The 12500-nt window shown below is 43.8% G+C and overlaps 1 protein-coding gene across 1 annotated transcript in view; it reads left to right on the forward strand.

Moving 5' to 3' along the window:
• LOC126999337 (fibroblast growth factor receptor-like 1) overlaps positions 1 to 12500 on the forward strand; it is a 139858-nt gene that overhangs the window by 124962 nt on the left and 2396 nt on the right. The window contains exons 9-12 of the mRNA XM_050861854.1: positions 2180 to 2432; positions 4395 to 4504; positions 10638 to 10790; positions 12444 to 12500. The exon at positions 12444 to 12500 is cut by the window's right edge and continues 2396 nt beyond it. Coding sequence (XP_050717811.1) covers positions 2180 to 2432; positions 4395 to 4504; positions 10638 to 10790; positions 12444 to 12500 — 573 coding nt within the window. The remainder of the gene's footprint in view (positions 1 to 2179; positions 2433 to 4394; positions 4505 to 10637; positions 10791 to 12443) is intronic.

A 12500-nucleotide genomic window follows, 5' to 3' on the forward strand; every position in this document is an offset into this window, starting at 1 on the left:
TATTACTACGACTACTTCAGAGCACTTCACACAAACACTTTACATTGCTTCACTTGATTTATGACCCTTCCAAAGAACCTCTGTGTATCTCTCTCTCTCTCTCTCTCTCTCTCTCTCTCTCTCTCTCTCTCTCTCTCTCTCTCTCTCTCTCTCTCTCTCTCTCTCTCTCTCTCTCTCTCTCTCTCTCTCTCTCTCTCTCTCTCTCTCTCAAGGGTAGGGACAAGGGCAGCTCTGAGAGTGATTTATCTTCCTGTTTACCTGAATGGCCCACCTGTGTGTGTGTGTGTGTGTGTGTGTGTGTGTGTGTGTGTGTGTGTGATAACAAAGGGACGCTTGAACTAAAATACATGAAAAATAACAAAATAAATAAACAAAAAAAAAAGGAAAAAAACATGTAGGAAAAATGATGCACCAAAGAAAAACAAAAATAAAAAGAAGAAAAAATGAAAATAAAAGGAAAATAATAATAAAACAAGGGAGGGGAAAAAGCAAAAATAAAACAAGACAAAGAAGAATAAATAAAATAACAAAAATAAGCACTAAAAAGAAGCACACACACACACACACACACACACACACACACACACACACACACACACACACACACACACTCACACACACACTCACCCACCCTCACACACACACGAACAAAACCAAACAAGAAAAAAAAAAGCCAAAAAAAAAAGCCACTCAAAATATCGAAAAAGCAAAAGACGAGAAAATAAAAAGAGAAAATAAAAGAGATGAAAAAAAATGTCTGAGCACGCGATTACTCTTTTATATCTTAATGAAGAGAACTTTTGCTCCTCGGCCTCATTAATGCAGGTATTTTTAACGCACCTAATGAGCGAAGAATGGAATTTGCCTAATTTTTTTCCTGACTGTCGCAAGGGCAAACAGGAGGGAGGGAGGGAGGAGAGGGGAGGGAAGGAAGAAGAAAGTACGGATGGAGAGGGAAAGAAAGAAGGGGGTAGGAAAGGGAGGGAAAGAAAGAAGGGAGTAGGGATGGGGAGGGAAAGGGAAGGGAGGGAAAGGAAGAAGGGGTTGAGGAAGAGAAGGGAAAGGGAGGGGGTAGAGATGGGCAGGGAAAAGGAAGGGAGGGAAAGGAAGAAAGGGTTATGGAAGAGGAGGGAGGGAGGAAGAGGAGTAGGGGCGGGGAAGGAAAGGGAAGGGAGGGAAATGAAGAACGGGTTGAGGAGGAAGAGGAGGGAAGAGGAGAAGAAGGTAGAAAAGGACTGAGAAAGAAGGCTAAAGAAAAAGAAGGGTTGAAGAAAGAAAGATAGAGAAGGGTTCATGAAAGGGCGGAAAAGAAAGGGAAGGGAGAGGATGCTTAGAAGAGAATGATGGATAAGTAGAGTGGAATAAAAGAGGGAGAAAGGAGGAAGAGGAGATGAAAAGAAAGGAGAGGAAGGGAGAGATGAAAAATGAAGGAAAGAAAAGGATGGTTGAGAGGGAAGGGAAGGTAGGAAGGAGGAAAATGTAGGAAGAAAGGGAGGGTAAAGATAAGGAAGGAGAAAAGAATGGGAGATTTTTAGAGAGGGAGAGAAAAAAAAAAGGGAGAGAAAAAGTTAAGAGATGAGAGAAGAGGTAAGAAGAGAGGAAGAAAAGGAGGAAAAACGGAGGAAGAGTGGAAAGGTAGGAAGAGAAGAAGGAAGGAGGGAGGAAGGGTAGGGAGAGAGAGAGGAAGGGTAGGGAGAGAGAGAGGAAGGGTAGGGAGAGAAGGAGGAAGGGAGGCAAGGAGGAGGGAGGAAAGATGAGGCAAAAGAGACAAGATTTTCTCTCTCGCTCTAAAACACGAAAAAATAAATTCCTGAAAGAGGGAGGCAAAGAAAAATGAGAGAGAGAGAGAGAGAAACTTATATTCCTCCTCTTCCTCCTTCAACATTATTTCCCCTCCTCCTCCTCTTCTTCTTTCTTCTCCTCCTTCTTCTTCCACCATAAATGCTCCTCCTCTTCCACCTCTTCGTCATCTACTAACCGTCTTCCTCCTCTACATCTTCCTTCTCTTCTTCTTTAAATGACATCTTCCTCCACCTCCTACTCCTCCACCCATACTCCACTTCCTCCTCCATCTCTATCACTTCGCTTCCTTTCATTCCTCCCTCTACAAAAAAAATAAAGTCCTTCCTCCATCACCTCTCCATCTCCATCCTCACTCCACCTCCTTCTCCTCCTGCAGTGGCTGAAGGAACTGTCCCCGGAGCAGGAACGCGCGGGCTACATGCTCAACGCCACGCGCATGCTGGCGGGGCGGCGCTACATGATGATGGAGGGCGTGGAGGGCGTGGTGGCGCGGGGGGGCGGGGAGTATCTGACCAAGTTGACCCTGAGCCGCGCCACTCCAGCCGCGGCGGGCGTGTATGTGTGCCTGGCCGTCAACGATTTGGGGTTCTCCTTCAAGAAAGCCCACCTCACCGTCCGCAGGCAGCCAGGTGAGATAGTTAATTGGGTCGTATTATAAAATCTTTCGTCGCCCAAGAACACATATTTGACAAGGCCATTGACCTCTCTTTCGGCCACCTCTTTGGATTCTTTTTGTGAGCAGCGAGTAGCGGGCTTTTTTTTTATTATTGTTTACTTTTTTTGTGCCCTTGAGCTGTCTCCTTTGTTGTAAAAAAAAAAGTTGTGGGCATTTCCAAGATTTCCAAGTAAGTTATTTGTTTTCATTTATACTATCTCGCATCTTTTTTTTTTTTACAGCAAGGTTGACAGGAAGATAGAGAGGGAAGGAAAGTGAGATAAGGAGGAAAAGAGGGAGGGAAGGAGGGAGGGATGGAGGGAGGGAGGGAATAATCAACTAAGTCTTGTTTTATGACCCTGGTGGTAGTTTGACCCTTCTTCTGTACCGTGAACCTAAAGAAACACTCATTAGAACCTGACTGCCCCCCTCTTTGACCTTTAGAAATAGCTGATGTTAGGAGCGATAAATTATAGGAAATGAACGAAAGATGAAGACGGACGCTACAATTAATAAGGCTTTCGTAGGAGTTGTGGGCATTTCCAAGAGTAGTTTTACGCTTCTGGTGGTAGTGTGACCCTTCTTCTGTACCGTGAACCTGATGTTAGGAGCGATAAATTATAGGAAATGAACGAAAGATAAGGACGGACGCTACAATTAATAAGGCTTTCGTAGGAGTTGTGGGCATTTCCAAGAGTAGTTTTATGCTCCTGGTGGTAGTTTGACCCTTCTTCTGTACCGTGAACCTAAAGAAACACTCATTAGAACCTGACTGCCCCCTTCTTTGACCTTTAGAAATAGCTGATGTGAGAAGCCATGGTGACTTATAATACGGATCAATGAGCGTTTTTTTTTTTTTACTCCACCCGAAATTGACCTTTACTTTTGTCTGTTATGGGAGCGGCGAGTAGCGAGCTTTTTTTTTTTTTTTGCACTCTTTTTGTTGCCCTTGAGCCCTCTCCTTTCATGTAAAAAAAAAGGTAGACAGGAAGATAGAGAGGGAAGGAAAGTGAGATAAGGAGGAAAAGAGGGAGGGAAGGAGAGATATAGGGAAGAAGGGGGGAGGTAATAATCAAGTACGTTTTTTGTTTTTATTTATACCATCTCGGAGGCAGCCAGGTGAGATAATGAGTGTTCTTTTTTTTTACAGCAAGGTGAGATCAGGAGGAAAAGAGGGAGGGGAGGAGAGAGATAGTGAAGGAGAAAGGGAGGGAGGGAGGGAATAATCAACTAAGTCTTTTGTTAGTATTTATCTTATCCCGCAGGCAGCCAGGCGAGATAATGAGCTGGTTTACCTGTCTATAATACTTTAAGTCTCCTCTCACCTTTCCCTTTGGCAGTCATATGAGTTAATTAGTTGGTCTACCTGCATTTCCTAAGGTTAATGAGTTTTCCTACCTGTAATCTTCCTCCACAATGCATTCTCTTAGGCTAATGAGTTGGGTTACCTGTTTATTGCCCCTTCACCTGTCCTCTCACCCAGCTTTTTCTCACTTTCTTCTCATATTTTTTTTACTTCATTCTCCCCTTTTCTACATCCCCTTTCCCTCACCTTCCCCTTCACCTCACGTTTTCTTAGACAGTCAGGTGAGTTAATGAGTTAGTTCACCTGTCTAATCTTCTTTCGTTTTTGTAAGGTTAAGACATTGGTTTACCTGTCCTATCTCAACTTTCCCTTTCATGATCAGTCTCTCTCCTTTTCCTCATATAATCGAATTTCTTCATTTCTCTCTCCTACAAAGACAAGCTATTTTTCCTCCTCTCTCTATTCGTCGTGTTCTTCTCCTCCTCCTCCTCTTCTTCCTCCTCCTCCTCCTCCTTTTCCTGGTGCATCTAATCCCACCACAAATAATCGCTTTCATTCTTCCTCCGCCTAATTCTGCTGTGACTAATCCTCCTCCTCCTCCTCTTCCTCCTCCTTCTCTTCCTCCCCCAGGGCCTGAGTACCCCCCCGTGAGGCAGGAGGAGAGGAGTGTCAACTGGCTCTTCCTCATCATCCCCGCGGTGGTGGTGGTGGTGGTGGTGATCGCCGTGGTGGTGTGTCAGGTGAGTGGTGATGAGTGGTGAGTGAGGAAGTGGTGAGTGAGTGGTGAGTGAGTGGTGAGTGAGGAAGTGGGTGGTGAGTGAGTGAGTGGTGAGTGAGTGGTGAGGAAGTGAGTGGTGAGTGAGTGGTGAGTGAGTAAGTGGGTGGTGATGAGTGGGCTGTGGTGAGTGAGTGATGAGTGAGTGATGAGTGAGTGGTGAGTGATTGTGAGTAGACAGAAGATGCAGTGAATGAATGAATGAAGACAGGATGAATAGAAATGATAGAATAAAAAATGAATGAGTGAATGAGTGAATGAATGAAGGAAGGAAGGAATAGAGGGAAAAAGGTTACAATAGATGGATAATTATAGAAAGAAAATGGAAGAAAAGAAAACGGAGGAGGAGAAGGAGGAGGAAGAGGAGGAGGAGGAGGAGGAGGAGGAGGAAGATAAAGAAGGGAGGAAAGTGAGATAGAGAGGGAGAGAGGGAGGAAGGGAGGGATGGATGGAGAGAAAAAGTGAGTAGTCTTTTTTTTTCATTTATTCATTTATTTCGTTTTTTTATTTTCATTTTAATATTTTGTTTTTATTTATTATCTATACTCTCTCTCTCTCTCTCTCTCTCTCTCTCTCTCTCTCTCTCTCTCTCTCTCTCTCTCTCTCTCTCTCTCTCTCTCTCTCTCTCTCTCTCTCTCTCTCTCTCTCTCTCTCTCTCTCTCTCTCTCTCTCTCTCTCTCTCTCGTAATAAATGGGTTCCGCCTACACCTAAGCCTCCTCCTCCTCCTCCTCCTCCTCCTCCTCTTCCTCCTCCTCCTCCTCCATTCAGCCTTACTCCACCTTTAAGCATTTCCCTCCATTGCCTCCCCTTCTTCCTCCTCTTCTTTATTCCCCTTTTTATCTTTTTCCTTTCTTAATCTTTTTTCCTTTCTTTATCTTTATCTCCATCTTTATCTTTTCTTTATCTTTATCTTTCCTCTCTTTATCTTAATCTTTTTTCTTTCCTAATCTTTTTTTCCTAATCTTTTTTTTCATTTCTTTATCTTTTTCCTTTCTTAATTTTCAATCTCTCAATTTCTACGTTTCTTGTTTCATCTCTCGTCTTCCTCTTCTCTCTCTCTCCTTTTTATCTCCCTCTTCTCTCTTTTTTCCTCCCCACCTCTTACCTTCTTCCTACCCTTCTCTCCCCTCTGTTTCCCCTTCTATTCTCTCCTCTTCCTCTTTTCTCTCTCCCTTTTATCTCCCTCTTCTCCATTCGTTCTCTCCATCTCCTACTTCCTTCCTCCCCTTCTCTCCCCTCTGTTTCCCCTCCCATTCTCTCCTCTTCCTCTTCTCTCTCTCCATTTTATCTCCCTCTTCTCCATTCGTTCTCTCCATCTCCTACTTCCTTCCTCCCCTTCTCTCCCCTCTGTTTCCCCTCCCATTCTCTCCTCTTCCTCTTCTCTCTCTCTCCCTTTTATCTCCCTCTTCTCCCTTTTTTCCTCCCTATCTCCTGCTCCCTTTTCTCTCCTCCTCCCTTAGTTTCCCTTCTTATAAGCTCCCCTTTATCTCCCCTTTTCTCCCTTCTTCCTCCCCACCTCCGACTCTTTCCTCTCTCCCTTATTTCTCCTTCCAAAGTCTCTTCTCTCCCTCCCTTCCTCTTCCTTCCCTTTTTCCTCCCCACCTCCAACTCTCTTTCCTCTCATCCTCCTTCCTTTAGTTCTCCTCTCTTAAGCTCCCCTCTCCCTCCCCTCCCCTCCCTTCTTCCTCCCCACCTCCCATCTTCTTTTTCACCTGTCTCCTCACTCACATCTCCCCTTCTTTCTTTATTCCTTCTCATCCGTCTCCCCTCTGCCATCTCCCCTCCTCTCTCCCCTCCCCTCCCCTCTTCCCGCCCGCAGCCTCATCCATCTCCCCTTTCCCTCAGACCTGTTGTCGAAAAAGTCATTTATCTTCCCAGTGAGGGGAGACACGCCTGCCATCTTCTGCTCCCCAGCCTCCCCTCCCCTTCCCGTCCCTCCCCTCCCCTTTCTCTCCTCTTATTCATTTGATAAGGTTGTGTTTTTTCCTCTTTTCCTCTCCCCGTTTCACATTTTTATCATCTCATTCTCCCCTCCTCTCCCCTAACAACCTCCCCTTCCCTCCACTCCTCATCTTCCTCTCCCCTCTCCTCTACAACCTCCCTTTTCACCTGTTTCTCCCCTTTTCCCCTCATCATCGGCATTTTCTCCTATTTAACTTCTTTACTTTTTTCAATTAGTCTCCCTTTATTTTCCTCCTCCCTTAACCTCTATTCTTTCGGTGTTTCCCCTCTTCTCTTCTCCCTTTTGACCTCTTTCTCCTTCTCCCTTTTTCTCCTCATCATCGGCATTTTCTCCTCTTCAACTTCTTTACTTTCTTTTATTAGTCTCCCTTTATTTTCCTTCCCCTTAACTTCCATTCATATTCCTCCCTTTATTTTCCTCCCTCTTCTCTCTCTCTCTCTCTCTCTCTCTCTCTCTCTCTCTCTCTCTCTCTCTCTCTCTCTCTCTCTCTCTCTCTCTCTCTCTCTCTCTCTCTCTCTCTCTCTCTCTCTCTCTCTCTCTCTCCCCTTAAAGAAATATTGCTCCCCTCTCCTTATCTCTTTAAATAAACATCATCTTCATCCTCTCCTCCCCTCTACACCTCTTCACATCCTTTCTTCCCCATTAACTTTCCCTTTATTTACCTTTCCCTTCCCTATCCCTTTCTTTACCCTATCCTTTCTTTTTCATTCTTTTTTCCTTTCTTCCTCTTCTCTTTCTCTACCCTCCTCTTTTATATTCATCTATCCAGTTGTACTATCTTATCTTACATAACCTTTCCTTCTTTATTCCTTTAATCTATTTTCCTTTCCTTCCCTTCTCTTCCCTTCCTTTCCCTCCCCTTCCTTTATCTTACTTTACCGTTCCTTACCCTCCTTTTACTTTCCCTTCCTTTCCTTTTCTTTCCATTCACTTCCATTCCCTTCCTTTCCTCTCCTTTCCTTTCATTATCTTACATCGCCAAATTTTACTTTCCCTGTCCTTTCCTTCCCATATCTTCCCTTCCCTTCCCTTCCCTTCCCTTCCTTTCACTTCCTTTCCCTTCCCTTCCCTTATCTTACTTTATCTTCCCTTTCCTTTCCATACATTCCCTTTCCTTCCCTTACCTTCTTTTATCCCCTTTCATCCTTCTTTACCATCTTCAATCATCTCCCTTGCCCTTTTCACTCCATATCTCCTCCTCCTTCTCCTCCTCCTCCTCCTCCTCCTCCCTCACCTGCCAACCCTTCACTCCGAGACCCTGATTCACCTTGCTCACCTGGGAAATTTAGGGGCGTTTGAGAAAAGACGTTTTTTTCACTCTAGAGAAATTACCTGAACTGTCACCTGTATACACACACACACACACACACACACACACACACACACACACACACACATACATACATCACCTCTTCCTCCTCCTCTTCTTCTTTATTCCCCTTTTATCCTTTTTATTCCATTTATTGTTTATCTCCCCTCTTCCTCTTCTCTCCCTTTCTTCTCCCTCCTCTCTCTTTCCTCCCCACCATGTTCTCCTCCCCCATCACCACCATCACCACCACTATCTTCCTATGACCTTTTCTGACCTTTTTTCACGATGAGGTCACTATCAGAGGTCATGAAATAGGTTGTTACTCTCCATGTTATCTCCTCCTCCTCCTTCTCCTCCTCCTTTATCTATCTCCGTTTCCTCCACTTCTCTTTTCTTTACTGCCAAATAACTTTCTTTGTCTCCTTTCCTCCACCTAATCCTATCATACTTCTCCTCCCCTCTTCCCCTCCTTCTCTTCCCCCCTTCCCCAATACCTCCCCAATGCTCTTAACTTTTCCTTATGGGGTTCTTTACGACTCATCTCACCTCATAAACTCAGACTCACCTTCACACCTCTCTGACCACCTCCACCACCACCACCATACCTGTCCACTCTCTCCCTCTCCCCTCATACACCTGTGCTCTCCCTCCCTCCCTCCCTTCCCTCTTTCCCTCCTTCCTCTTACCTCTCTCTCCCTCTCTACCTGTCTCCCTCTCGCTTACACACACCTGCTCCGATGGGTTTTGTATATGTGTGGTTTGAAGGTTTTATTTTCATTTATCTTTATTTATTTATTTTTATTAATGTGTGCCTGTGTGTGTGTGTGTGTGTGTGTGTGTGTGTGTGTGTGTGTGTGTGTGTGTGTGTGTGTGTACAAGGGGTGATAAAAGTCGTTGCTCATTGTCTCCTAAGTTGAAAGATGCTTTAAAAATGTCATGTTTTTCTTATTTTCTTTTTCTTTTCTTTTTCTTTTTTTTATCGCACGTTTTCTTCTTATGTCTTATTTCTTTTTTTTATTTTTTTACGTTATTCTTTTCTATCTTTTCCCTCTTCCCTCCTTTCTCTCCTCTCCCTTTCCTCTCCTTCCTTCAGCCCTTACTCCTTTTTTTATCTCTCTCTTTCTGCTCCTCTCTTTCTCTCTTCCCTTCTTCCTCCCTCTCTCTCTCTTTCTCTGTTCTCTCCCCTTCTTCCTCTCCCTTCTTCATTCATTGCTCCTTTTCAAGCCCTCCCTCTCTCCATCCTCCTCCTCCTCCTCCTCTTCCTCCTCCTCCTCCGTATCTTTCTTCATCTCCCCTCTCCACTTGCTCCTTTTCACGCCTCTCTCCTCCTCCTCCTCCTCCTTCTCCTCCTCCTCCTCCTCCTCCTCCCCCTCCTCCTCGTCATCAGTCATCGAAGAAGCCTCAAGGGGACACAGGACTGTAGATTCTCCTTCCTCTTCCTCCTCGTCATCACTCTCGATATTATCCCGTCAGCACTTTTCTTTTTTTTCTTTTTTCTTCTTTTCTTGTTCTTGCTCTTTCTTATTTTCCTTCTACTTGTATTTCTTTTTTTTTCTACAATCGGTCATTTTTTCTCTCACTTCTTTATTTCTCCTTTTTTGTTTTTGTTTTCTTTGACCTATCTTCTTTTGTCTTCTTTTCCTTCTTCTCCTTCTTCTATTCATTCGCTTTTTGGAATGATTTCTTTCATTGGCTATTTTTTTCATTTGTTTTTTTCTACCTTTTTCCTTTTTTTTCTTTTTCTTCTTCTTTTCTACTTCTTTATCTGTTCGCTTTTCGTGTTTTTTTTTTGGCTACTGCTTTTTTTCATTTCGTGTTTTTTTCTTTTTCTTTTCTTTTTCTTCTGCTTCTGCTTTTTTTCAAGTTTTTCTTCTTTTCTTTTTCTTTTTCTTCTTCTGCTTCTTTTTCTAATTCTTCTTCTTCTTCTTTTTCTCCTTCTTCTTCTTCTTCTTCTTCTTCTTCTTCTTTTTCTTTTTCTTTTTCTTTTTTCTTCTTCTTCTTCTTCTTCTTCTTCCTTATCGGGCACTCCTTTCTTTCTCTCACATTATCGCTTCATCGCCCTTCCTCCTCCTCCTCCTCCTCCTCCTCCTCCTCCCCCTCCTCCTCCTTTTCATTACCTCTTTTGTCCTTCCTTTGTCCCACGAGCACCCAACACACTTCGCAAAATACCCCTTCTCTTCTTTCTCCTCCTCCTCGTCCTCCCCCCCTCTTATCCATTCTCTCCTCCCTCCTCCTCCTCCTCCTCTTGTCCTTATACCTTTCCTCCCTCCTCCTCACCTCACCTCGTTCTCTTCCTTTTCAGCGTTTTTTTTATTTTTTTATTTTTCTCTTTTCTCCTTTTCTTTTTCTCTTCCTACTTTTCTTCCCTTTCTTCCTTCTTTACTCTGTTTCTCTACCTTTCTCTTTCCTGTATCTACTTGTCTATCTAAACCTCTCTCTCTCTCTCTCTCTCTCTCTCTCTCTCTCTCTCTCTCTCTCTCTCTCTCTCTCTCTCTCTCTCTCTCTCTCTCTCTCTCTCTCTCTCTCTCTCTCTCTCTCTCTCTCTCTCTCTCTCTCTCTCTCTCTCTCTCTCTCTCTCTCTCTCTCTCCATACTTTCCTTTGCTTTCTCCCTTTCCTTCTCATATCTTTTCCCCCTTTTCATTGTTCCTTCCTTCCTTCCCCATCACATTTCCCCACCAACAACCCCAACCCATTCCCCTCAACTCATTCCCCTTCCCCTCACACATTTCCCCTCACTCATTTCTCTCACCCATTCCTTCTCAACCCCTCCCTACACCCCATAACCTAATAACCCCCCTCTCCCCCTCTCTCCCCCCAACAGCTCCGAAAGTCCACCCCAGATAAGCCAGTAGGGGTTAACGCGCCCACCCCCATGCTGAAGGGAGACGACCCCTCCGCCCTCACCCCCCTCAACCAGCAAGACCCCCACTCCCACCCCCCCTCGCTGCCCCGCCCCCCCGACCTCGTATACCAGGTGAGTGAATTGGGGAAATGGGGAATATGGGGAGAGGTGAGAATATGAGAGAGAGAGAGAGAGAGAGAGAGAGAGAGAGAGAGAGAGAGAGAGAGAGAGAGAGAGAAAAGAATGAATACGGTTAATGAAGAAGAGAAAAATAAAGATAGGAGGGAAGGAATGTGTGAATGGAGAGGAACGAGAATAAAAGAAGGTAGAAGAGAAGATAGAAGAGAAGATGCAATGAAAAAAGGAATGGAGATAGGATGAATAAATGAGAAAGAAAATGGAAGGAAGGAAGATAGGAAGGAAAAACATTAATAAGAGACGGAGAATAAAAAAATAATCAGGAAAAGAAAACAAAAGAGGAAAAAGAAAAAGAAAGTAAGGAAACAGGAAGAAAAAGAAAACGGAGGAGAAAGAAACAGTGCAAGAAAGGAAGATAGGAAGGAAAAACATTAATAAAAGACGGAGTACAAAAAAAAAATCAGTTAAGGAAAACAAAAGAGGAAAAAGAAGACGAAAGTAAGAAAACAAGAAGAAAAAGAAAACGGAGGAGAAAGAGAGCAAGGAAGGAGGAAAAGAAAACAGAAGACACATTCATTTACACTTTTCAAAACAAATAAAAAAACAAGTAAACAAAAAATAGGGAAAGTCATATCTCTCTCTCTCTCTCTCTCTCTCTCTCTCTCTCTCTCTCTCTCTCTCTCTCTCTCTCTCTCTCTCTCTCTCTCTCTCTCTCTCTCTCTCAAAGTGGACCCTAACAATGGAAATTTCGATATTGCTTAATGGTCTGTCGTTAAACTCTACAAGACGCCATTTTGGTCCGTAAATTACACCCTTAGAGGAGGAGGAGGAGGAGGAGGAGGAGGAGGATAGAAAAAGGGAAATTGATATCAGTTTTGTGTGAGAGAGAGAGAGAGAGAGAGAGAGAGAGAGATGAACGTGAGAAAGACAGGTGGGTAACGCAGACAGGTAAGAAACGAGGGAGAGAGATGGAGAGAGAGGGAGGGAAAGTGTGATGCGTGAGAGAGAGAGAGAGAGAGAGGAGAGATGAAGGGTCTGAGATGAAGGGACACTTGATTGAAACAGAAGAGGAGAGAGAGAGAGGAAAAGAGAGTGACAAAGAGAGACCAATATAACAAAACTAAAAATAGGCGATTGATAGAAAAAGAAATATAAAAAGAAATGAAGGGAAATGAAGAGAAATATTACTAATTATATCAAAAAAATTATTAAAATTACAAGAACTTCAATTACAAATACCACATACACCAAACCACAGAAAAAACTCAACTTATTACAACCACAATAACCTCAACCATAAACAAACACCCAACTAACAACCCAATTTACCAATCCAATTTAACAACCCAATAAACCCTTACACACAAATAACAACAACCAACCATCACAAGCAGTTATCAACCACACATAACTAACAACCCAATTTAGCAACCAATTACGAACCACAACCAACTCTCAACACAGCCACAACCACAAACAACCAACAACCCAATTCCAACCCACACACAACCACATCCAACCACAACCAAAAAATACTAACCCAATTCCAGATCAAACCCAACCACAACGAAACACAACCAACCAACACAACCCCAACTGACAACCCAATTCAACCTCTAACAACCACCTTCTCTTTCCCGTCTGCAGGAGGTCAGCGGGTACAGTGCCAGCAGCGTGCGAGGGGGAGGTCACGGGGCGTCTTCG

The sequence above is a fragment of the Eriocheir sinensis genome, chromosome 16, assembly GCF_024679095.1.
Source record: "Eriocheir sinensis breed Jianghai 21 chromosome 16, ASM2467909v1, whole genome shotgun sequence".
In the NCBI taxonomy this organism is placed as follows: domain Eukaryota; kingdom Metazoa; phylum Arthropoda; class Malacostraca; order Decapoda; family Varunidae; genus Eriocheir; species Eriocheir sinensis.